General features: G+C 34.3%; 1 protein-coding gene across 2 annotated transcripts; it reads left to right on the plus strand.

The window, feature by feature from the left end:
* Window positions 1-210: 210 nt before the first annotated feature.
* LOC121418716 (WD repeat-containing protein 27-like) lies at window positions 211-25,184 on the plus strand. 2 transcript variants are annotated; one of them, XM_041612786.1, is made up of 24 exons: window positions 211-453; window positions 4,880-5,050; window positions 5,822-5,963; window positions 6,541-6,665; window positions 7,451-7,564; window positions 8,156-8,207; window positions 8,757-8,827; window positions 9,687-9,810; window positions 10,217-10,433; window positions 11,108-11,211; window positions 11,767-11,861; window positions 12,526-12,707; window positions 13,099-13,281; window positions 13,903-13,992; window positions 14,474-14,580; window positions 15,481-15,570; window positions 16,663-16,841; window positions 17,506-17,639; window positions 18,104-18,201; window positions 19,072-19,193; window positions 21,945-22,042; window positions 22,610-22,712; window positions 23,644-23,742; window positions 24,461-25,184. In XM_041612786.1, exons 2-24 carry the CDS (start codon window positions 4,910-4,912, stop codon window positions 24,509-24,511), a joined length of 2,721 nt encoding a protein of 906 aa, XP_041468720.1. In that variant the 5' UTR covers window positions 211-453; window positions 4,880-4,909; the 3' UTR covers window positions 24,512-25,184. The 2 variants fall into 2 exon arrangements, with proteins under 2 accessions (XP_041468720.1, XP_041468721.1); XM_041612787.1 differs by having other exon boundaries at window positions 4,886-5,050.
* The last annotated feature ends 500 nt before the right edge of the window (window positions 25,185-25,684 follow it).

The raw sequence follows: 25,684 nt of genomic DNA on the forward strand, positions 1-25,684 counted from the left end.
AAAAAGTATGGAACAATTTTTTTCTCTCCCAATCACAAAATGATAAAATAGCCTCCCCCAATATTATGTTGAAAAGAAAGAAGACTGCGGATCGAGTCTGGGGAAGGGGGCTTCCCCAAAAACTATTGGGCCGTCGAGGTATATACTACCGGTACGGTATATGGTATATTCACCGGTACGGTACAGTGTATTCAATCACAGACGTCATAGACGGAATTAATTGCTATGGAAATGAGACGCTAGGTTCTCGGAATGGGCCTGCACTAGGATATTTGTTCCTAACTAAACTGCTACAGATTTCGGTCGATTGTTTCAATACGTTTGCATTTCATATTTTCTCCATCGTGTGGAATACCAGTAGCTCTTATTCAGTTATCAAAGAGGCAGCAAGATCAAGACGAACATGTCATAAAATGAAGATAGTATACCGCAGTCCCATACACTGATTTACACGTGAGTAAATGAATTGTCCTGAAAGTGTTTGTTTTGCAAATGCAATAATTGATGATGATGGGTAGCGATTTATAATTGTGTCTTAGAAAGTTTTGATTTGGTCTAAGGATAATGCCTCCTCTTGAAAAATAATTGAAAAGTTAAATTGTAATTCTTGTAGTTTGTTGCCACGTACCATAGACTATTGGATTTGAAGTTGTAGCTGCACAACAGACAGTGCAGTGTAAAGTAATGTTAGATGATATATTTTCTTGTGTTTTTTTTTAGTTTGACAAAACTTTGAGCCTAAATAAAATAAAAAGTTTATACAAATTCAACATTAAGAACGGGAAGTTGTATTTAAAGTCTTAAAGAAATATGAAGAGAATGAGAAATAAGAAATAAGTGCATAAAAAATGACACCTATTCATTTCTACGTTCATGTAACTAATCCTTTTGTTATATGATTGGGGGACCTAAAGCTTACGCACTTTGTTTTCAAACAATAAAAACTGTCCCAATTTTTATATTTTAACAAATCATATTTCACTTATTTGTGGCAAACCTTCTAAAGATCATTAACCAAGAAGAAAATATCACAAAACTCACTTATACGAAAATCCCGCCGTGTTTTCCGAACACCTCTTGATTTTGCCGCCCGATGTAGAAGGGGTCCTAAAGCTACGCACTTGATTTATCATGCAAAAAATAGTATTTCCTGTGCCTCAATTACTAAAATGTATTCAAATTATTGTAGGATAAAATGAAATCAAAGTGAAACTGAAATTACAAAGTCATCAACCTTTGATACAGTCAAAGATACAGAAAACAATTCTTTTTCAGAGGACACCGAAACAGAGAGTGAAACAGAGTCTGAAAATGCAGAAATCGATTTTGATTCAGAATCATCTGATGTAGAGACAGATAGTGAGACATTCTCAGAGGATACAGACAATGAGAGCGAAAGAAACTTGGATAATACCAAAATAGACAATGAAGAAGACTCGGATGATACAGAGACAGACAGTGAAAGAGGCTCAAAGGATGATACTGACACAACTCCAAGGTTGAAGCAGCTGAAAATACTGTACACCAATAGTGATAATCTTCTCAATAAAATGGATGAACTGTTATTATTAGTTGAAGAACATAAACCGGATATCATATCTGTTTGTGAAAGCCTTCCAAAAAATTGTGTGGTTCAACCAACACCGCAAAACTTTCAGTTAAACAACTATGTCATCTTTACAAACATTGGAGAAGAAAATGTCCGTGGAATTGTCACATATGTTCATGAAAGTTTTGCAGATCAGGTTAAAGAAGTCAGTTATGCTGCAAATTTTACTGAATGTGTTTGGGTCAAGGTGCGACTGAGAGGAAAAGACTCTTTGATACTGGGAAGTATATATCGCAGCCCAACTTCTAGTAGAGATGATGCCAGCTCAGAAAAATTGAGCGAACTACTACGAGAAGTCACAAATGGAAATCCCTCTCATCTTCTAGTCATGGGTGACTTCAACTATCCCAATATTAATTGGGAAAATTGGACATCTCATAGTTCCAATGAACAGTTGTTTATAGATTGTCTCAGTGACTGTTTCTTGTATCAACACGTCAACGAGCATACTCGTTATCGCACAGGACAGCAGCCAAGTATCCTAGACCTTCTAATTACCAATGATGAAGGAACTGTAGATGAAGTATCATACCTACCTGGCCTTGGACTTAGTGATCACATGTGCATCCTATTCAATATGAATCTTTACATTGAATCAACAGCTGGTAAAGGAGAACGGTATTGTTACCATAAAGGAGACTATCAGGCAATAAACAATGCAATGATGGTTGTGGATTGGGATGAAGAAATGAATCAAATGAATGTAGATGAAGCATGGAATTTCTTCTCATGTAGTCTTCAAACTGCCATTGACCAATGTATTCCAAAATCTAAGGGAATTCGATTGAAGAAGAAGAAATTATGGATGACGAGGAAAGCTCTGAAGCAACAGCGTAAGAAATACAAGTCCTGGAAAAGATTTAGAGATGGTGGACAAGCAAATATGATTGACTACAGAAAATCCAGATGTGAAGCTATCAAACTGCGTAAGATGACAAGAAATCTCAGAAGGAAGTTTGAAAAAGACATTGCCCTAAATGTCAAGGCAAACCCAAAGGCCTTTTGGAAGTATGTGAACAGTTCCCTGAAGTATCGTTCAAAATGTGGAGTGATGCAGAACAATCAAGGAATAACTGCTGAGAGTGATGAAGAAAAGGTAGAATTGTTCAACGCCTTCTTCAGCAGTGTCTTTACAGAAGAAGATTTAGAGCAAGTCCCATTGCTAGATCACAGACACAGAGGGAACATGTTGTCTGATGTAGAAGTAAGGACAAGCATGGTAAAGAACAAACTCAAAATGCTGAAGACCTGTAAGGCAGCAGGACCTGATGGGTTTCACCCAAAAGTTCTGAGAGAAACAGCAGAAACGCTATGTGTACCCCTTACACTCATCTTCAGGAAGTCACTGAAAGAGGGTGTCCTCCCACAGGCATGGAAAGATGCCAACATAACACCCATTCACAAAAAAGGTAGCCGCAGCGCTGTGGAGAACTACAGACCAATTAGTCTAACTTCAGTCATTTGCAAGATTTTGGAATCAATTATACGAGATGCTGTTGTTAAGCACCTTGTTGAGAATGATGTCCTGCATGACTCCCAGCATGGATTTCTCCCAAGTAGATCATGTGTCACACAGCTGTTAGAAGTCATGGAGCTCTGGACGTCAACTCTTGATGAAGGATACAAAGTGGATGCAATCTATCTCGACTTCAGTAAAGCTTTTGACTCCGTGCCTCACCAGCGGCTCATGAATAAACTTGAGTCATATGGTATTACAGGTTGTATCAAGAATTGGCTACGTAGTTTCCTTTTAAGACGCAGACAGAGAGTTGCCCTTAATGGAAAAGTTTCTCGGTGGCTGCCCGTCCAAAGTGGAATTCCGCAGGGAAGTGTTCTCGGCCCCACCTTGTTTGTGATCTTCATCAATGACCTGCCTGAAGTTGTCGACAGCATTGTCAAGATTTATGCAGATGACACAAAACTATTTCGTGAAATCAAGCAAAGGAGTGACTGTGACCGACTTCAGGATGATCTAGATAAGCTGGTGGAGTGGTCAGAGAAATGGCAACTAAACTTCAATGCATCTAAGTGTAAGTCTCTTCACATAGGAAAGCAGAGCGTACACTTTCAGTACCAGATTGATGACACTGTGCTTGAAAAAGTCAGCGAAGAGAGAGACCTAGGAGTTATCATTGACTCTGGCTTGAAGTTCCACTCCCATGTTGCAAGTGCCGTACTGAAAGCCAACCGTGTACTTGCTCTGATCAGGCGTACTTTCATTTATAGAGATAAAGATACCATTGTTAAATTGTACAAAGCATTGGTGAGACCTATTCTTGAGTATGGAAATGCTATTTGGCACCCAAGGTATGTCTGTGACCTTAAAGCCATTGAAAAAGTTCAGCGACGTGCGACCAAGTTGGTGCCATCATTGAAAGATCAAGAATACAGTAGAAGGCTTCGTTCCTTGAAGTTACCTTCCATTCAGTACAGAATGCGAAGAGGGGATATGATACAGACGTACAAGATCATCAACTCAGACGACACGTGGACATCTATGCAAATTGTATGTGAGGAGAAGCAGACTGGATGTTAGAAAAAATACTTTCAGTGCCAGAGTTGTAAATGACTGGAACTCCTTGCCGGCAGAGATAGTTACTGCATCAACGTTGAACAGATTCAAGTCACAGTTAGACAAGTTTTGGTCTGCAGTGCAATATGCTCACCCATGGGAATAGTAACTCTGGCACAGCACACAGGCACACATTATTTTGACACATGGAGATAGCAACAGTGATAGACCTGGAAACACGACTGCATAATTAATTGCATTTTTCCAGTAGATCTGGTAATAAGGTAATAAGGTGAATATAACTCCAAAATTCCAAACAGTTGTTGGTTTTCTCTGCATTTAGAGATTTACTGCAGCCTCTGTAGAAAAAATTGAATAGGAATTGTTTGTCACTCTGCAGTCACAGTTCCACACTACAGTGGTGCATAGCCTTAGGACCCCCTACCATACAATTGAGAACAAATAATCTTTTGGTCATCTACTACCCTCAGTCTCACCCCTATACACGTACATTGGCATCATCCCTGAATGAATGGGTTGTAGACTTCTTATGATAATGTCTTGTTGCCATGCAATTTATGTTTTGATATTATTGATAGAATCTGATGACTAAAATCAATTAATGCCTGTTAATCAAAGTCGACTTGACAGAAGAATGAAAAATGAATAATGGAAAACTTTTATCACCTGAGAGATAGAGAGATTTAATGAATCTCAAGTATCATTTTTATTTCATTATTTTTTCTTATTTTGGATAGAGATAGCGGTAATAAAGTTGAAAGAGGAATATGTCTACAACTCATAAATTCAGCATTCGCACACCATATCCGATCTCACAAAACCAGTTGAGCAACAATGGCACCTACCTGGCTGTTCCATTCACTAAATCTTCCATTGGGGTTTGGAGTCTGCAAAGCTGGCAGTCAAAGGTTATTAACTTCTTTCTTTTTAATTGAATCGAAATTCAGTTGAATCTCAGATTAAATACCAGTGTAGTATTCCCTCCCCTCAAAAACGAGCGTAGAGTCGATGCTTAAAAATCATTCCAATATCGTCTTTTCATTTCAATATAAATTTGGTAACTTGTGTATTATATCATGTGTTGGAACTTTGTACTTTAATTTTTTTTATTAGTGTTTTTCTAATTTGTATTTTCAGTAAATTAAATATATTTCTTATACACTGAAATTTTGTTATCTAATGATTTCCTTTTGTTAAATGCTTAGAGAGTATATCAATTTTCATAAACTTAACTTATTTCTCTTACCATCCCAAGATATTGGACCAAATGCTGGCAAAGAGCACATTTTCTTTTGCTGCTACAAAAACACGAAGAACATTCACTCTGTCAAGAATGCAGTTTCATTTTATATTCTGTTAATTTTTTTTATGTCCACTTGTCAGCACTTGTTACTATGCATGGATCCTTTTTCAATATTTTTTTTTCAGTTTATAAATTTAAAAAGGTACCAAACAACACATATGTGTTAATAATGACACTAATGACTTTTAAACTTTTGAAAGACGGGTAATTAGAGTCTGTGGTCTTATATTTCATATTTCATTATTTGATTTATATCATACCTAGTATATCTATCTATATATTTTTTCTAATCAATTTTTTTAGTATGATATATAGGTATTAAGGACAAACTTTATGCATGAAATAAACTTTTTGAAAATATTTGTTTCTTGTACAGCCCTTGGAGCTGGTAGCTCACAAAAGACGAGTGTCTGCTATTGCATTTGGCTTCAGACACAACCCCACTCTCCTCTGCACTGCTGGATCAGATTACATCATAGTGTGGAATATTGAGAAGTCAAGGGAAACCCATGATACAGGTGAAATCTTCATTACAATTTCCACCTATCTATAGCCACGGATTAACATTTGAGACAGTATATTATAAATCAAGGTTAAAATTAAGAGTCAGTAAAGTAAACTTGGGTAAAGGTATTGAGAGCAAAGCTGTTATGCTTTCCTGTCCCCCCTACAAAACAAAGACACACACACACAAAAACACATGTTTTTAAGTGCTGGGGAAATACAAAATGCGAACACTTTAATTGTTATGACTTTTATCTCTTTATGTTTTATATCATATAATATTTTCAATCTAAAATAAATGGAATTATACACTAAATGCATTTATAACACATAATTTTATTAGAATGAAATGTTCCCAACCCACTCCCTCTCTTATCAAATGAAGACAACAGAATGAAATTTGTCTGTCAAATTTGAACGTTGGTGTGTTTGAAAAATGTTCAATATGGAAGACTAAATTGAAATAGACTTTACATTGGAATGCAAAATTACTGAAGAAATGAAATGATTTTATGCGAAGTATATGACTAGTACAAGTTCCATAGCATGCAGTGTCATATTTTTGTTTTTTTAAATCACCCTTTGATATAGGTCATCAAATAAGAGGTACCATCATAGGCACCAACTATGAAGAACCACAGTATGTAAGCTTTAATCCAGATGATAATCTGTTGGCTGTGTGTGTGGAGAATGAGGTTCTCATTCTAGATGCTCAGGTAAGAAATTTGTATGGCTTTCTTGGAAAGTTCAGGGCCCTGTTGCATAAAATTTACTTTTATGATAGCTTTACCATCTAGTGGTAGCTTCCATGGAATCCTTGTTTGATTGGCTGCTGAGCAAATGGACAGCAAAGTTACCATAATTTTTTAATGCAATGTGGCCCAGATTGGGAAAAAATTACAATCAGCTTACAAGTTCTGGTATATTCTCCATCTCATTCAGAAATGTTGTGAAATTTCCTGCAACGGACTGTTCTTCAAATGCACTCATGCAAATATGACAAAATATATTATAAAACATTTTTGTGTGTAGTCTTTGAATTTGTGTGTAGTCCTGTATATCCTTCTTATATTTTTTGTGGGCAGTGCAACTTACTTTTAGGGAGAGTGAAAATTTCTCACCCCATGTACATTCTCAATTGCTTTAAAACAGTTTCTTTGACACAATTATATGCTAAGAAACCAATTAACCATTAAAACTTCATATTGAAATTGAATGCGATCAAACCTTCAGCTTGGATGATTGATGCAATGGAAAAAATATTTTAGGAGGAATTGGATCTTAATTTTCATCTTTATTTATTATAAAGATTTTAAAAAAGCTTTCTTTTCTTCCATTATGATAGAGGAGTGTGAAAGTTTTATTTACCTGATCAGTTGTTGGATTGATGTGCCAGTATTAAAAAACTACCATACCCAAATACACTGCTATTTTGAGAACTACTCAAATTATTAATTGGAGAAGTATTTTTGGAATGTCACATATTGTATTTGTTTTTCAGAAAGAGAGGCTTGATACAAGGCTAGAAGGTCACACTGCTCTGGTGACCTGTGCTGAGTTTTGTCCCCATTCACCGGACACTGTGGTTTCTGCTTCTGAAGATAGAACATTCAAAGTAAGTTGATTTATTAAGAGAATTAAGGGAACTAACCTTAAACTTGTCTAAAGATTTGGTAAAGGGTCAGTATTGTGAATGGTTTATTTCCAGTTGGTCTAATGCCAATTCGTCTAATTACCAACTTGTCGACTATCATTTGGTCTATCAATTCGTCCACTATCCACATGGTCTAATTGCCACTTCGTCCACTCATCATTTTGTCTTATAACCAGTTGGTCCTACAGGAATTTCGTCCATAAACCATTTGGTCTAATTGGATAAGTGTTAATTGAGCAAAATGAATTTATAGAAAATGGGTATTAGACCAACTGGTTATTAGACGAAATGGTCATAGACAAACTGGTGATTAGATGAAGTGATTATTGGACTAAATGTTTGTTGTACGAAATGTTGATGGACGAAATGGCATTAGACTGAATGAAAGTAGACCATGTGATAAGTAGACGAATTGGCAATAGATGAATCTGCAGTTTACCGTGTGAATTATACTAGAGTGTCATCTAAAATCTCAATCTTACAAATGTTTAGTGGCCATTGAAAATATTTTCTATGATACATTTCTCTGGAATATGTATATTTTTTTATTAGGTATGGGACATTGCAACGCAGTGCCTCATCTACCAATCCAGTATAATATCAGGTTTGTAATTTGAAATTGTAAGCTTTGTTATCTGTCCAGTTTTGGCAATGAAAATCAATTATTAGATTTAAAAATAAAAACCCTCTTTGATTAAGAATTGTATATTACCTCAATTTTTTTTTATTTAATGGTTTTTACATTGCTTGTAAAGCTAGTCCAAACAGTAAATAAAAGGGTTGGTAAAAATTATCATAGAAATCACAAATTGTCAATTTACAGCTACTGCATAATGATCTCAGTATACATATTACTTCATTTATGCTTCATGAGTGATTCCTTGAATAAAATTTTATTTTGTTGTATTTTGGGTCATTTTTGTTGCTGTAATTTACATTAAATTGCATAATGCAGTACTTAATAATTCTCATCAATTTCCCACCGAAGCAAATTGCTCTATTTAAGTTTTAGATAAGGATGATATATTGAGGATATTACTCTACCTATTAATTTATTTCTCTGATTTTTATAGACTTTAATGTAATACAAAAACCACTAGGTCTCTACAGTCAACTTGATAACATTATTCTTCTCATCTTTCTTTCCCCTCAGCTTCTCCATTTATTTCTCTCACCATTGACCCTTACTGCCAGTGTGTAGCATTGGGAACTACAGATGGTCAGGTTAGTTCATGCTGTTAATATGCCCAGTTGGTTAAAGGCCCACAAGACCAAAACTTAAGTAACTGATATATGTGATTACCAGTAGCAGTACATCAGCACATTCTTACTTTGATATATTGTGCCAATTAAAGCTCTTACCCCTATTTTATCTGGGGCCTCAGATTTTTCAGAACAAGCTTTGGCAGGGCAAGGGGGCAAGTCTCAGTAGAGTGCTTTAACAAGGGGTGGGTCTCGTAAAAAAATGTGTTTTGGGGATCAAATTGACCAGCTTCCAATTGGTTTATGGTGAAATATTTCTATAAACATGGATTTGAAGAATCTTGGAGAATAGAGACAAAACAAGACAATTATGAAAAAATTGTGCAAGCAGGCATTCTGTTTCATTGACTCTTGGTCAACTGGTTACACTCCAATATTTTCTTGCCAATGTCTTATTGTCTCTTTTTAACTCAATGTAAACAATACCTTCTGTTATATATTCTTTCCATTCCTTCAATGGAGGTACTTCCCAAATTCTGTTTAAAGCATGTGCATGTACATACATTAACATGGCTGTGCAATACCATTCCTTATTGCATGGTCTACATAATGATGTATAAAGATAATAAATCTATTAAATTGTGTTATTCGTGAACAGAGATATATTACACTCATCTTCACTTTGTGTAATATTCTCTAACTTACAAAAAAAATCTGTTATTTGATTCTGAGCAATCCAATATAATATCGTTATGCTATTGCAGCATAGGGGTATTAAAGCATTAAATTGGCAATTTTAATTATTTCACCACCCACCGCCATCCAACCCCTTATCTAAATTCTGAATTAAAATTTGTATTAAATTTATTCTACTTTGTAGGTCAGGATATATGACTTATCAGAAGGAAAGGGATTCAGATGTCTCCACCATGTTGATATAGCAAAACATATTAGACAACAGAATAGACTCAAGGCAGAACAAAAGACTTCAACTACATCACAAGGTCTGTAGTGGCTTTTTATTGTGCTGTGTGCAGTCAGTTATTTTCGTAATTTAAGATAATATGATTGTAGTTCATTTCTTATCGAAAATATCTGAAATTACTTATGGTATATAGGGTATTTAGCTGAGCAAACTTTCTTTATGACACCAGCTTTCATCACTGACATCGAAAATATTGTTGTCTTCAGTTTTCATTTTTTTTTTCTATTTGAGATGTAAGAAATTACTTGTGTATATTCAACTTTACCAATATTTTTACCAAATGAAATTGAATACACATAGTAATCCCATTTAGAGTTTTATTTTAGTTCTAATGTCTGTAAATAAAACATGTTTAATGCCTGGAAATGTGACTTTGAATCCCATCTTAGGCACTTGGTAATATATGAAAACTATTATATTTCCAGGTCCCGCTACTATCAGTAGCAAACCATCATGGAAGAAACAAGATACAGACCATTCCCTGATCGATGGTGAAGATGATGACGATTCAGTGGAGTGTGGGGAGAGCATCCTTAATCTCGGGTTCTCCAGCCCAAAAACGGCGCCAAAGGCTGGAACAAAAGAAAAGGGTGATCATTCTAATGTTCCTGCATTCCTCTTACCAGACACCTCTCTTGTAGAGTAAGCACCTCTTGACATTTTATTATATTTCTTCTTTGTGTTGATGAGTATTGAAGATATGCAAAAAGGAAAGTAAATCAAATTGATTTTAGAAATTAGTGCAAAATCATTTCTCAGAGTTACGTGGAAAAACTCTTGAAAACATTCAACCATGTCTTTTATTATAACAAAAGGGACGTGATGTCATACGTTTTCTGAGCAACTCAGAAAATTTGAACTTCTAATGTCTATTGTGCATTTTTAAGCTTTGTGTCATAATATTGCATTACAGTATTTGATTGTAATAAGATTATGATACAGTAGACAAATTGATGTTCTTTTGATTAAATATTAATTTTGACTGTATTATGGAAACATTTGTATTTGCAATTAAGAGGGGTATAGTGAGATGACACCAAAAGTGAAATAAAGAGGAAAGAATATGAAGATAGGAAAAGAGAATAAAAAGTTTTAGAATTGAAAATAAAAAAAAAGAGAAAGCATTGAAAGTTGTTGTGCATCACAATACTATACCAGAAGGAAAGGATGAGAAAAAAATAGAGGTACAGAAGAGGAGTTAATAAACACCAATTTATATTTCTAAAAATCCTTAGAAATACAGGATAGCACCATTTATTATTATATTTAGATAGTATTGCCAGAATAATATTTGTTTTACTTCTTTGGTTTTGTAGAGAACTCAGTGATAGTACGTCTCATCTAATGATAGGAACACCAGGTGCCTTAATCCAACTCAATGCTGCTAGCTGTATGGTAGAACAGTATGTTGATTTCCAAGGTAAATAGTTTCACTTTGATAGATCATGAGATGTATCCAATAGTGCCCATTAGAATGTTTAAATTGGGGCCCTAGGGTAAAGTCTTTGACTTGATTACCTGCACTAGTAAGGGGAGGAGACACCCAAAAGTCCAAGTGAGTTGATTCACTCACTGCCTCCAAACATCTAGTAGCCAATGATTATTATGATGAGGAGGAGGATAATGATGGGGATGATGATAATGATGATGATGGTAATGATGATGATGGTGATGATGATGATGGTGGTGGTGGTGATGATAATCATGATGATGGTGATGATAATCATGATGATGGTGATGATGATGATGATGAGGGTGATGACCATGAGGATGATGATGATTGTGGTGATGATAATGATGAATATGATGACTCTAATGATGATCTTAAAGGTGATCAAGAGGATGATGTTGATGGTTTTCATGATGACGATGATGAATGTGATGACATTTTCTAATCCAGATATATGAGCAGAGTCTGTATTAACTGATTTTTTTTAACTAAAACATTTCTTTTTTTTTATTATTTTTTTGGTAGGACCAGTGCAATCAGAGGAAAACATAGATCAGGAGGATGTAGTTTTAGGAGTAGCAGGGAATTATTCATTTTCATCAAGTCTTCAGCCATCTCAGGTAATGGCTAGCACTTGTGCAGAAATGAAATGCTTGACAAATCAGGACCATGTTTCTGAAAATTTATCATTAGTAGTAACAGTGCACTTGCTATTGTGAACTACTGGAAGTTTTTCATTTGATGTATTTAAAACATATTTATCATTTTAAAAATGTGGTTCTTATTCACTCTATTTCATCTCTAAACCCCATATTCTGAACTATGGTCTAACTCTGTACTAAAACTTTTTTGGGAACATGATATGTCAAATTTTGTGTACATTGTATGATGTCTTCTGTTCACTTTGTACTTTCCCCATGCTTAAATGGTGACTATTTTAGTTATTATTTTTATAAAGCTTTGAAAGAATTGAGCACAAAATGTACTGATAAATTGAACCTCTACCTCTAGAGATTAGTGTCCTAATTGGCTATCGTTTTAAAAAATGAACCATATTTATAGATCAGAGATTAGATAAAACCTAAGTTCACAATACAGGTATAAGAGTCTAAATTTACTGAAATGATTAAACATGTCAATATCCTAGGTGAACAATTTATTCCCTGCGGGGTGTTTTCATCATCAATTGTTTAACTTGTTCAAACTTGATTTAGGCTGAGTTTTCATAATATAAATCTGTTGAAATGATTAATAAATAAATACCATCATATATTCTCTAACCAGGTAACATGTCTGATTGGTAGTCTCTTCCACAACTCTGTACATACCCTGACAATCAGATGTGATGTCAGTAGGAAACCAGAATCAGACCCAGTCAACAAGCTCTCTCAGATGATGGGTAAATCCTTGGATATCAATGCTACAGAGTCAGATGGAAGCAGCGCTAAAGTCTCTGTTGTTCCCAAGTAAGTTGTTTTGAATGGTTAATAGCAAAATTTGTCATTTTTGTTGAATTTGAAATGATGCAAAATTTATGGTAGTGTTAACATGGATTAGTCCACACTATATTTTTATTTTTTATTTATTTTTTTTTTCATAGCACATAGATTATTATGCTTGTTTATACACGTTTGCACATACATGTAGATCTTACTTTCCATGGACTTGGGGCGCACAGGGCTTCTAAAAACAATTTACGGGAAAATGCACCTTGTATTAAATGGTGGTGACCTTTTACTTGTTTTCTTGCCACAACTATATTTTATAAAACGTGGCAAACCCCACTCATCCCCCGGGCCTTGTAGATCCTGCATCTGCCACTGGTCTTTGTATAATTTTACTTTTTTTTTCTTCCAGTGTACCCCTTGCTGAGAAATCATTCCTGCGTTCCGAGCTAGTGCCCAAGTCAAGCAAACAGACAGCTGCTGGGTCTACAACTAAGAGATCTAAATCAGCTGGAACCAAGAATACAAAGACCAAAGATCAGCCTTTGACCTTCAAGACTAAAGTGCGTTCATCAGGGTACACAGAAATTTCTAGGTAACTGATGTGAATAATAGAATTTTGGCACCTTATGAAATATGTGTCTTTTTGCTTGAATCCCGCTCAGTATCTCTTATAACAGCTTTCCTACATTCTTCATTAAATGGAAATGATAAGCAAGAAAAGCGCACCAACTAATGATGAAGATTTGAGGATGCCTTGAGAAAGATGCAGCTCTTATTTTGTTAATGTGCATTATTATTTGTGTTATCTTTATACCATGAATGTTTGATGTTAAAAAGGAAAGTTGTTTGATTTTGACTTGTAATATCAAATTTTGATATGCCTAGATACATCCTTTTTTTTATTTTTCTCTCTCTCTCTTCCCCCTGTCTGTTTTTCAGTCAATCTCTCACAATTCTTGTATTTTCTTCTCCTATATCCTTTCCTCTCTCCGGCAAAGTAACTCTTTTGTTAAATTCAGGTGTATTTTGTTTCCATATTTCAATAGAATTGTCTTGTCAAAAAATTATCCTGATTATTTGTCATGTGTCAAAAATTATATAGCCTTTTGAAGACTATCATAGTACTATACTGAATTATATAAGGCTTCAAATAATCTATTGCCACATGTTTTACTTTCAAGAATACTAATATTTATGTGACATTTTTCTTCAGGACCAAGATGTTTACTCCCCAAACTAAGCAGACATCCACTAAGAAGGCAAGCAGCTCAATGCAGAAATCCTCCTCTGCTCCAGGAATGAGGTAGATGCACATTTACTATAAGCGATATATTCAGTATCACTTACCAGTATAAATAATGGAATGTAAAATCATAATAAGCAAGAAATTGGCAGTTAACACCATATAAAAGACCTGAAGGCTGTAGAGATCAGGTGTCATGCACTTTTGAGGAAGTGAAGCTTCATATGATTTTTTTCCTATTGAAATATCTTGTGTTTTATTAGAGTAAATTACTAAAACTGTTCAAGAGGATGTTACACTTTTGAAAGAAAACCTATAATTTGGAGAAAACTTGTCAATGAAGAAAATATTCATTTATGTCGTCGGTTATGATTTAATGGATTTGGCAGGTGGGGTCGCAGGTAAATGTATGATGTGTTGAGTCATCATTAATATTTTTTATTTATTTATGGAATTTTTATGTAGGACTCTTTCTTGAGTTTCTTCAATACCTATTTCAGTTTGTGTTTCTATTTTGTATTCATTTTTTTATTTTATTCAGGTCATTATTAAAAGAGTATCCCAATGATTCTGAGCCCCCTGAGACTCTGAAAACCAAGCTGGTCTTGAGTGAACGAGGATCTCCAATCAATGCAATCAGTTTCTCTGGTAAGTGTTGGGTTAAAGAATTTAGTGTCGTATTTCATGTGAAATTTTTTTCCTATTTGAGCAATGGCATTGTTACTTTCGGCCCTGATGATTATTGAAATGAATTACATTTGTCTCATATCTTCAAATTGACTTATTGATGTTTATGGAAAGATTCCTGATTATAATTGTACAACTTTTTTTACAATATTGTTCGATTTCAGATATATTGTAGATCTCTGCCCCACTCTGGCAGTGGAAATAAGATCAATAAATTTTACATGTATCCTCTTCAAACTGCCGGTAGTCATCAGCAATCCCGTCCAGAAAATGACCTCCGTCAGGAGCAAGATTTTAATAGAAAAAAAATCCATTTTGGATATGATGCCCGTATTTATCAGATCAAAACATGGCCCATTCAAGCCATCTTTAGGAAATTACATAATGTCTGTTTTATCATTTCCATGGTTCGTATTTGTATCAATGTGAATTCATATCATGATAAAACTTAACATAGATCCTGTTTCATACAGCTGTTTGCAGAGATTAGCAACTGGTTTATGAAATGCCGAAATGGCCAGAGCTCAAACATTTGACAATTTATACATAAATTTAACCATTTAATTTCTATTTTGCCAAAAATTATATGCTCTTATAAATGTGTGTTGAAAGTAATACTGCCAATCTAAATCTACATATTGTAACTTTTTAAATGAAGTTCATTGAAGTTCAAACCTTCTTGGTTTGCCAATAATCATTATAAATTTACTTGTCAAAAGCTCTGTGAAATAACCAAAATGAATGAAGAATCCAAACTGGTTTAGATTTAATTAATTTAAGTACATGTTTTATTTTTCACATGATAAGGAATTTCAACTCTATTCTTGAACTGTTTAATTGTTTTTGAACCATTATTTAAAGATGATGGTCAGAGTCTAGCCTGTGCAATGGCGGACAAATCAGCTCAGATTCTGAAGATGCCCCTTACTGGCAAAGGAACTGCATTCTCAGGTATGTAATAGCATATGTTTGTAATTCAGGGGCCAGTTACAGAAATAGCAATCAAATGCAACTCCACAAATCAATTGTAACTTTCTTAACAACCAATCAGAAGCAAGCATATGGGACTTGTGCATAATTTTATGAGTTTCACCAAAGGCGATTCTTTCATCAAAAGGCCCCAGATATTGTTCTGTTGAGAATGCTGGTTCACCATGTGGTCAGTCCTGAAAATGACTCTTTGTAAAAAGATATAAAATATGGAATAATTGAGAGGGGAAGAAATTATCATTATTAGAGAGAGTATAGTATCTTTCCATGAAATTGTATTTTTAAACTGAAAAAGAATGTGCATGAGAAAAAAAAGGAAATATATGAGATTAGAAAAGTCCTTATCAGTGTTGCATAGAAGATGAGGTGGGACTGTTTAAGTAGGTGCAGCAATGATAAGATGAGAAGGCTTGACATCCCTTGTAAGTTTGTCAGTTTTTAAGACCACATTGTGAACTTCAAACCTTGACGTTATTCCTTCTACCATAAACATACTCAAAGGTCTGAAAAATACAATATATTTGATGATCTTAGAAATATGTTTTGTTAAACCTATTATTTTGTGTGTTGTCATATATTTCAAATTTACCAGAGAATTGTACAATTGTATTCCTGTTAGGTAATTGAAACAAATCCACATGAGACTCCCCCCCCCCCGAAAAAAACAGTTCATAGCGTTTGCATTATTGATAGTTAAATAAAGAGTATCATAATAATTTTCATGTTTGTTTGTTCTTTTTTGTATTATTTGTATCTCATTTTTCTTTATCAAGCAAGCCTAGGTTTTGATGATAGACTTGAGTTTACTAGTTGTTTCTGTTTTACCTATCATAAATTATGTTTTAAAGAATTTGTTGTGTAATTAATCATCATGTTTTATTTGTTATTTAATAGTGGAATATACATTTGCAGACATTACATGGGATAGTCATAATACATAATATAGTTGTCACAAGGTCAGTTGTAACTAAAGCTCTTTAAAATCGCAATATGTAGAAAAAACATATAATAATACTAGATGCAACCTTATTTAAATGTCACTTTCTCTTCCAGGTCATAACGGTGTATTAAACAGTGCAAGATGGAGTCATGATAACCAATGGTTATTAACTACATCAGATGATAAGACAGCTCGGGTATGGACCAGAGGGCTGGCGGATCCTGTCATGACCTTTGACCGGGTCAATAACAACTTTGGTTCAGACAAAGAGAAACCCACCATTGGTGACAAAGTAAGAAAGATCATTGGACATTTGTGATTTATATCACTGTATCAACACCATTACAATGTATTCTTAAGGATACATTTTTATGGGTTTGCATTATCGTGATTGCTAGCAATCAGAAATGGAATATGATAAGAAACAGAAAATGTAACCTGAAAAGTTATACTATTTCCAGTGCAATATGTGGTGCTGTTCCTGAATTAAAACCATCCCAGTTAAGTTGTTTGATCATTTCACTCAAAATTGGCAATGTAATAAATACCACAAAATCACTTTGTTAATGCAATTTGGCAACTTTTCTTTAGAATTTTGCTATTGTCATACATTTTGAATGATACAACCATAGTTATTTTTTTTCAATGTTATCAACTAGAGAAGCAAATGCAGATTAAACGTGACCTTATGAAAGCTGTTTACACCTATGAAAAGATACCAGGAATTTATCTTATTTATATTTTTGTTCTTTATATGACTGAATGATGCTACTGGTTTAATCACAACTGGATTTTTCAGAAAAGGTCCTAGTTTACTTTAATGCACCTTTTTCTTTTACAAAACTTTCATTATTTTCATTCCCTTTGTATCAATTCCTATTTTCAGTATTTTACATCAAAATGATTTTATTAAGGAATTAACCTACTTGTTCTTATTTTTGTATTTGGTGATGCAGAGCAATCCACTCTTTGAAAGAGAAATCAAGCTTGGTCAGTTCTATTATGTGGATCGGTTTGTATTGTTGATGTCTTCTAGTTCACTCTTCATGTATAAATATCATCTGGATACCAAGGTGGATGACATTAAAAGGTAGAGGATATTAAACCACTGGATTTAATTCTTGATATTTTAAGACAAATCCACTTTTCTATAAGACACATTTCTGTACTACAGCATGAAAAGTAAAGGGGCACAAAAATCTCCATATCAATGAGATGAGCATTAATTGAGGCCAGTCAAAAAGGCATTCACACTGACATGGTCCTTGTTGGCCTTGGTTTAATTCAAGCCCTGAAACCAAAACAAGCAGAGTATTTTGTAGGAATTAAAATTATTGTGGGGAACAATGCCATGGTGTGTCAGATAGGTGTTTATTGTCTTTTTATAGGATTTAGATCATTGTTTTCCAAAAAAAATCACAGCCAATCTCCTGATTTTTACTTGTTTTCTTTTCAAGAAAATCAACATCATCATGAAACTCTCTTTTATTACTGTCAAAATTTAATGTTTAACATAAGTGTATTTAAATTCATATTCATATTTCTTTCTATCAGGTATCAAACTAATTCCCGCTACAAGCTTGTGAAGCAGTTCCAGCTGGGAAAAGCCCAGCAGATCACTGCCATGTCAGCTATAAATACCTTCAATTCTTGTATCCTTTGTAAACATTTTACATGTATAGAACAAAATTAACCAAATTATTTCATTAAATGACTTTGACAATAAAAAAATTGAATCATGCAGATGTAGTTGAATGTTAATAATACTATTAGCACATTTTCAGTACTAAGTATTTTATTTGCCGTAATTAAAATGTGATAATTATAAACAATTATGAACATTCTTTATTTGTCAGAATAAGTGGTACATCATTTATCCAGTCATCTCTAAAGTAGGATGTGAATATGTATAATCCAATAATAATAGAAAAAGTTACATTTATATACCGCTTATTACACTTTGTTTCTCAGCGCTTTACATTGCAATTATTATAACCCTAGTCATCGGATCCTGGTATGCCCGCATACAATGTATGCACTTTCTCCACTCCCTTGAGAGCATTCCAACAAGAGTTCCAATACTCCATTGCGAGGCATACTACATAGATTTTCGTATCATACCGGGTACCCTTTTAACACCTGGATGGAGAGTGGCAAACTGGATTAACGCCTTGCCAAAAAGACACTAGGCCACGATGGGCTTCGAACACACGACCCTCTGATTGGAAGACAAGAGTCTGAACTGCTAAACCATGACGCTTCCACACAGTGTTTTAGTGTTGTAGATTAGGTTAATTTTTTTTTCATCATATCAAAATTCTGGCATTATAAAATTGTACATACAGCCGCCATGTACACATTATAAAAATATATTTTAAAAAGATTGGTTAGATTATATTTACAGGTGGAGCTCTACCATGTAATAATTGATAAGATTGTGCATAAGATATCATCTATGCATTAGTACTTAATCATATTTTTTTGCTGTGATACTATCCCTTAACCTTATTCTTTACCATCAGACATTGTATTGTGTGCTGGTTCTGATAAATCAATTGAAGCCTTGGATATGAATGTAGGAATGACTGCTACACATATCCCTGATGTTCAGAGTAGAGCTGTACATGTGATAGCACAGAATCAGGTATGAGGACCGTTAAAGTTTCTGTTGTATATTGTATGAGTAATCTCCAATAAAGGTGTGTCAATTCTTTATAGTAACATGCAATTTAAGAATTTAAGAAAGGGTGCTTTTCAATTCCATCCTGTTATGTGTCCTTGCCACAACATGTAATATCCATCAGTCCTGGGCCCGTTTCATAAAACTGTTCGTAAGTTAAGAGCGACTTTAAGAACAACCGGTGATCATTTCGTGTGGTAAATGATATATTCATTGGCAATGGTTAAGCACGTAAGAAAGGATCACCAGTCATTCTTAAAGTCGCTCTTAACTTACGAACAGTTTTATGAAACGGGCCCAGGACTGATGAACAGCTTTATGAAGAGGCCCCCAGGTGTAGTGGGACATCAGGCTGATAGAATGTTCATCTGACTTTTATAAATAATCTCAGATTTTCTTGAAGCCTGACTAAAGCAGTGGTAAAGGATTAGTAAAGTGAATTACACTCGAACATTCTAATCATACATAAGTAACTAAGCCATTCAATCTTTTTTTAACCTTTAAATTCAAATTTGGCATCAAAAGTGATGCTTTTTTGTGTTTATTTGAAAAAGGGTTCTTTGAGCTACTATCAAATTATCAATCGTCAATTTGTCATGACTTGAGCAATTTTTTAATCAAAGTCAGAATGGAGATAAATGATGGTTAGACATTTGAAAGGGGTTTATCCCCCTTTCTTTTCCCCTTCCACAGGGTTATTTATTTTCAAAAAGCATAATTACATTGTATAAACATTTACAATTTTTTCAGACAAACAGTAAATAAACATGGTATATACATAATTCCTAATACATAGACATATAGTCAAACTGACTTATTATACAATCAATAAGTTGTCACAGCCAAAGCAAATTTGGCAAGAAAAATAAGAGACTGATACATATATCTAAGAAATAAACATTGGTAATAATTATGTTTGTTAAGGTGACAGATTGCTAGCTTGTTCGAAAAAGTTTCTGAAACAAAACTATTTCTTTCTGAACTTATTTGCTCAGAAATTTGATTCATATATATATTTTTCCATTTCATAATAAAGTTTTTAAGCCGATATAATTTTGTGGTAAAGGAACGTTACTCTTTTCTCAATTTTGTTGAATATATCTCCTTTCATACGATCATCATGATACGGTTAAGAGCATTATTATTTGTACCACAAATCCAAACAATTTGTTTTCATTCGTTAATACCATCACCTCTTGAGTATTTTGAAATATCCTGATAGCTTGCTCTAGGATTATTCATATGTAAATAATTATGGATATCTAAAATCTGGTCCTGAACAAGGTTCCAATCTCCACAAATAATCACATGTGGATTTTCAAAATCAATGATGATCTGTTGTAAGATAATGTAAAATTCTGGACTATCAGTATTTGGGCCGTATAAAGAAACCAATGTAATATCATACTCATATAGTGTCAAGTCTAAGGCTATTAAATTTCTGTTATTGTCCTGTTCTACTTAACGGGACACTTGCATTTATGTTTTAATGTACTTAAGGGACTATGATGTTTAGGCTCTATTCTACAACCTTTCTCCTACTTTTCAAGAATTACATCAATTCCAACCACACAGATCCTTGTAGATTGATTTTCTTCTTTTCTCAGCCTGTAGGCATACTTTTCCAATTCGAAACGATGCTGTTTCAGTAGTGGTGGCAGGTCAACTACTATCCTGAAGTTGAGTCTATTCTGAGCCTCACCATGGTTTTCTCTGGCAGTGTTAACTTGCTGACGTTGCTTTTGTTGATACTGCTGCAATACCAGGTCTCTGTCTTACATGGATCCAAGTTTAACAACTAGGGGGTTGGGTCCTCATCGCTCTCCCTGGCCGATGATTTTATGTGGTAAACGATGAGTGTTAAGGAAGGGCATATTGCTTGCAATCTGTCTGGATATTCCCAAGCTTTTGATCAGTTTTCAAACCCTTTTCTGTGAATTCTCTCCTGCTTCCTTCTGTACTCCATATATAAGCAAATTCTGTTTCCTGTTATGGATTTCCATAGTCAAGATTGCCTCTTTTAAGTTCCTTTTCAACCTTCAATCTTTCCTTCTCAAGTTCAAGGATGTTTTTTTCGATTTCACTTATCTTCGCTGACGAGTCTACCGTTTCAGCCCTGAGATCCTCTAGTGCACTGTTAAGTTCATTTATGTCTTTTTTTATGGTGGCCACGTTGGCACTAAGAGCGTCAAATCTCCCAACAATGGTATTAGTTAGTTCCGCCATATCAGCTTTCGTCACCGCCTCACATCCATTACTACTTGTCGGCATTATAGTTTATTTATCCTTAGAATCCTGTTTTTTCCTAAAAAATATGGTTTCCTTCTTGACGATATATGACTACTTTCTTTTTTCATAATATTTTGTAGATTTTCATTGTCTATAAAACCATGGAATCGTATGACGTCATTTAAAAGGTTGATTATATTATGCTATTACCAGTCAGCAACATTTAGCTAGTCTATCTCTCCCTGGCAAGAATAGATCCAAATAAAATTTGTCTATTTGTTTGCTTCTGTTAAGAAAAAGTGAAAGATATTGAATATGAAATACATAATAAGTGGATGGTGTTAATGAGGAAGTTTATAAAAAATATAAAAAAATAGCATGTACACGCTGGATTGGTCAGGTGTACCAGACCACTCAGGTATGGCACCCCAGTCAGTTATGATACTAATATGTACCAGATGTTCCTTTATATTTGTCTCCCTCTAGGGGTCAATATATGCCAGTCATCAATCCAGTAGCTATGATCTCTTTGCAACATCCGCAGTCACAGATGGAATCAAAGTATGGGATCTAAGGTCAAATAAGTAAGATATTCATTTACTTTTCAGATTTTCCAATCCATACTACAAAGAATGATATTTTCATTAAAATTTCATTTCATTTGAATATACAACTGTGAACATATGAATAATGGGAGCAAGGGCTGTCATGGAAATTATTCTTTTTATAATTAAGTTCTTCATTTATGAAAATGGTATGACAAACACAAAAATGTTCATGAAGTTGATCATCTTGCAAAACTTGCTTAATAAATATATGTCTTTGAAAGTGTTTTGCAAAGTTAGATTCCAAAAATGAATTGATGGATTATAAAGGTTAATAAACAAACAAATTCATTAAATAATATATTGGTTGAAAAATGTTATTGCTGAAAAATAGGTTAATTAATGAATTATGCACTTTAATAAGTAATGGTCTAATATGAAATAAGTTAATCAACCAATATCTGCCCCCCCCCATTCAAATTTATAGTTAGAGAGTATCACTGCAGAATTTCTTCTTTCTAAGCTCTTAATCATCTGCTTTCACTGTCTCTTCACAATCTTCCCGTTTATTATACATGAAAGATTCTCTTTTTTTACATTACGTAGATGTGTGAAGCACTTAGAGGGTCATCTTAACAGAGCCCATCATTGTGGATTATGCTTTAGTCCATGTGGAAAGTACATCGCTACAGGAGCTGAAGATAGATCTGTGAGTGAACGTTCACGTTCTTACTGTTTTTTACTTTTAATTATGTGTCATTCCAAAGGTTAACATTAAAATATATTTTATTCAATATTTCAAAGTGACTTCTGTTTTGGACTTTTTTCGCCTGTATTCTGAACTTGGTATTAATTTAAACTAAGGTCTAAATTTGTGGTTCAACTATGGATTGCCAGCTGTGACCAAAAAAAATCTCTTAAAAGTACTTGATTAATGTACCAGAACATTTGACATTCAAATCATTTATAACTGTCTGGGAGAGTAATAGTTTTCTCCATCATAACAGCATGGGGAAAAAAGGTTACACAGTAAACATACAGTGTACTAAATGTTATAACATTCTTTGCTTTCCATAATTTTAGTAGAGTTGGACAAGGACCTACATTAAACCAAGCTTTGGAAAACAGGCCAATAAGTGTTTGCAAATCTGTCTGTCATGACATTAATCAGATATGACTATTTATGCCTGGGTTCAACATCTAATATTATCAAACAATGATGTGACTCAGTTGGGTGCTGTTTTTTAAGTTATGCATCAAATAAATGGAATATCTTATAGGTCTAAATCAGTTTCTTATTCAGCTAACTCCATCTTGCTTTAGTCATTATCTTTTTATCAACGAATGGCCGATGGTAGCTTGTATATGAAAGACATGCACTGATTTGTAGTTGATAAAAACAAAACAGCCTCTAAAGTAAGACGAGAGGGATCAGATGATCACTTATGTTTAGCATGATAGAGGCATATATCTACAGTCTCGATGAAAGGCTATGGTGAGATTTGAACACATGATGCTCTGAGTCAAAGGCAAGAGTCTGAACCACTAGACCTTGATGTTTTTGATGATAAAATAGTTGATTGGACAGTGGACCATCAAGTATCGTACTATCTTCCTTGTTTTGTTTCTTGTATTTATAGGCTTATGTATATGACTTGAGAGGTGGGACTTACTTGAGGAAGCTGTCAGGTCACACAGAGGTTGTATCAGATGTGACCTTTCACCCCCTCTACCCTGAGGTAAATGAGAGTATGCAGTCAGCTTCATTGCCCTTTCTCTTGTTTCTCTCTCTTTCTATATCAACATATCATGTTGAGGTTAAAAAAGGGTTTCTATTATACCACTGAAAATTGATTCTTTTAAAAATGTTGAGGATTAGTTTTAATTTATTTGGATTTCTGAAGGTCATTCAAGATTTTAGAAGGTCTTGTTCTTGGATTTCAATCAGCTTGAGTATTTGATAAATCATTCAATATATTTTATATATTTTCTGGCTTGAGGTATGATTTTTAGTATTTATATGAGGTACTGTCTAAATCTGATATTGTGATAATTAGCCTAGTGATAATTGGGATAGAAGTGATTATTTTGATATCTAATATCAATTACATTTTATAATCAATGCGCTTAAACTTGTGTAAGAGTTGATAAGATTTATAGAAAAGTTTGTCATTTCTGATGATAATAATTCAAAACCCACTTAACAAGACATATACTAAGTGAAGCTAGGCTTCATATACAGGAAAGCACTTTTGACCCCTTCATTAGTATGCTGCATTGCAGCATTAAGAATTGAAATCATGAAAAAAAATGAAATAATTAATGATACAATTTTTTTTTACTTTAAGATGTAGCATATTCGTGTAAAGATAATAAACACAGTGAATTAATTTTTTTCAGTTGTATTTTTAGATTTCAAATCATGTGGTGTTTTGTGTTTCCATTCATTCCATGCAGATTGTCACAGCAACGTTAGACGGCAAACTCCGGCTTTACAGTGACAGATGACAGTGAACAGGACCCAAAAGGGTGTCGAGGGGGGGGGGTGGAGAGAAGAGAGAGAAAGAGAGAGATTTAAAGGGGAATAGTGAAAGAGGGAGAGATGATTAGTTAGAGATAGAAAGGCCTCACTTTCATTAAGCAGTAACAAGTGTATTTTTTTGTATCTATGACAAAATATGGTATCAGCCAATCAAATATCACAGTGTTATGACTGATTCAAAGGTACAGAGTGTGGATAATTACACTATTGCCCCTACAAAGGGATGTGTAGGATTAGTGATACACTTCTTCAAATGCATTAGTATACAAATAGTGAATGGGCATGAGTGCGATGGTGCAAGATTCCACACGAGGTGAAAGAAAGATGCTCTATTCAACGAGGTTAGCCTCGTTGAATAAAGCGTTCTTTCTTTCACTGAATGCGAAATCTCGTACCATTGCACGAATAAGAATATTCGCTATTTGTGTTTTACAACACCTCGGAATCTAGCGAAAATATGAAAAAAACAAGAGTTTTTCCCTGCAGTAATCTATGAAAAGGGAGCAAAAACAATGAAAGCGAAAAGCAAAATAGCACAAGCTGGGTCCACAAGCGCATTATTATACTTGGACAGCATTGCGCATTTAGCCAGCAGGCGGTACGCGCATTGTCACCTTATTCAATCAATGAAATCGCATTGTGACGTCACATCCTAAAGCTGTGCAACGGTACATTTTGGATGGTACGTCTTGTGTGCAACGGTACGAATGTGTGACATTCAGCCTCCCATTTGCTTGCGTACAACAAGCTAAGTAGGCGTTGTACAATAAGAATTACATGTACGGTCACATTTGAAACAGTTCTTACACTATGCCTTTTGTGTTTGGCCTTTTTTTTTCAAATTATGATCTACTTCACTATATTTTAAAAGACAATATGATAGACATTATGGGTTCGGGTTTTAGAAAAATTTCACACATTTGAAAAGGTCCAAAGGCCCTCAACCATGCATCAGACATGCTTATACCTATTCAGAAGGTACTGTACTGTGTGCTTGTAATTGTTACTAAAATGCACTTGGTAGCCCATCATTTTATGGATGATGAAGAAGATGATAATATGAATAATAATAAATATATTTTTGTTAATTTGATTGATGTACTAGATGGTTTCTTCTAAAGAGTAATTTATTGAAAGTG

This window comes from Lytechinus variegatus, chromosome 7 (genome assembly GCF_018143015.1).
Source record: "Lytechinus variegatus isolate NC3 chromosome 7, Lvar_3.0, whole genome shotgun sequence".
NCBI classification, from domain to species: Eukaryota; Metazoa; Echinodermata; class Echinoidea; order Temnopleuroida; family Toxopneustidae; genus Lytechinus; species Lytechinus variegatus.

What these genes read in the sequence shown, in the direction of transcription:
- LOC121418716 (XM_041612786.1), top strand. Translation starts at nt 4,910, where the DNA reads ATGTCTACAACTCATAAATTCAGCATTCGCACACCATATCCGATCTCA. An exon ending in TGCAAAGCTGGCAGTCAAAG is followed by an intron (nt 5,051 to 5,821) that starts GTTATTAACTTC and finishes TTTCTTGTACAG; the next exon opens with CCCTTGGAGCTGGTAGCTCA. An exon ending in CAATGCAATCAGTTTCTCTG is followed by an intron (nt 14,581 to 15,480) that starts GTAAGTGTTGGG and finishes CATTATTTAAAG; the next exon opens with ATGATGGTCAGAGTCTAGCC.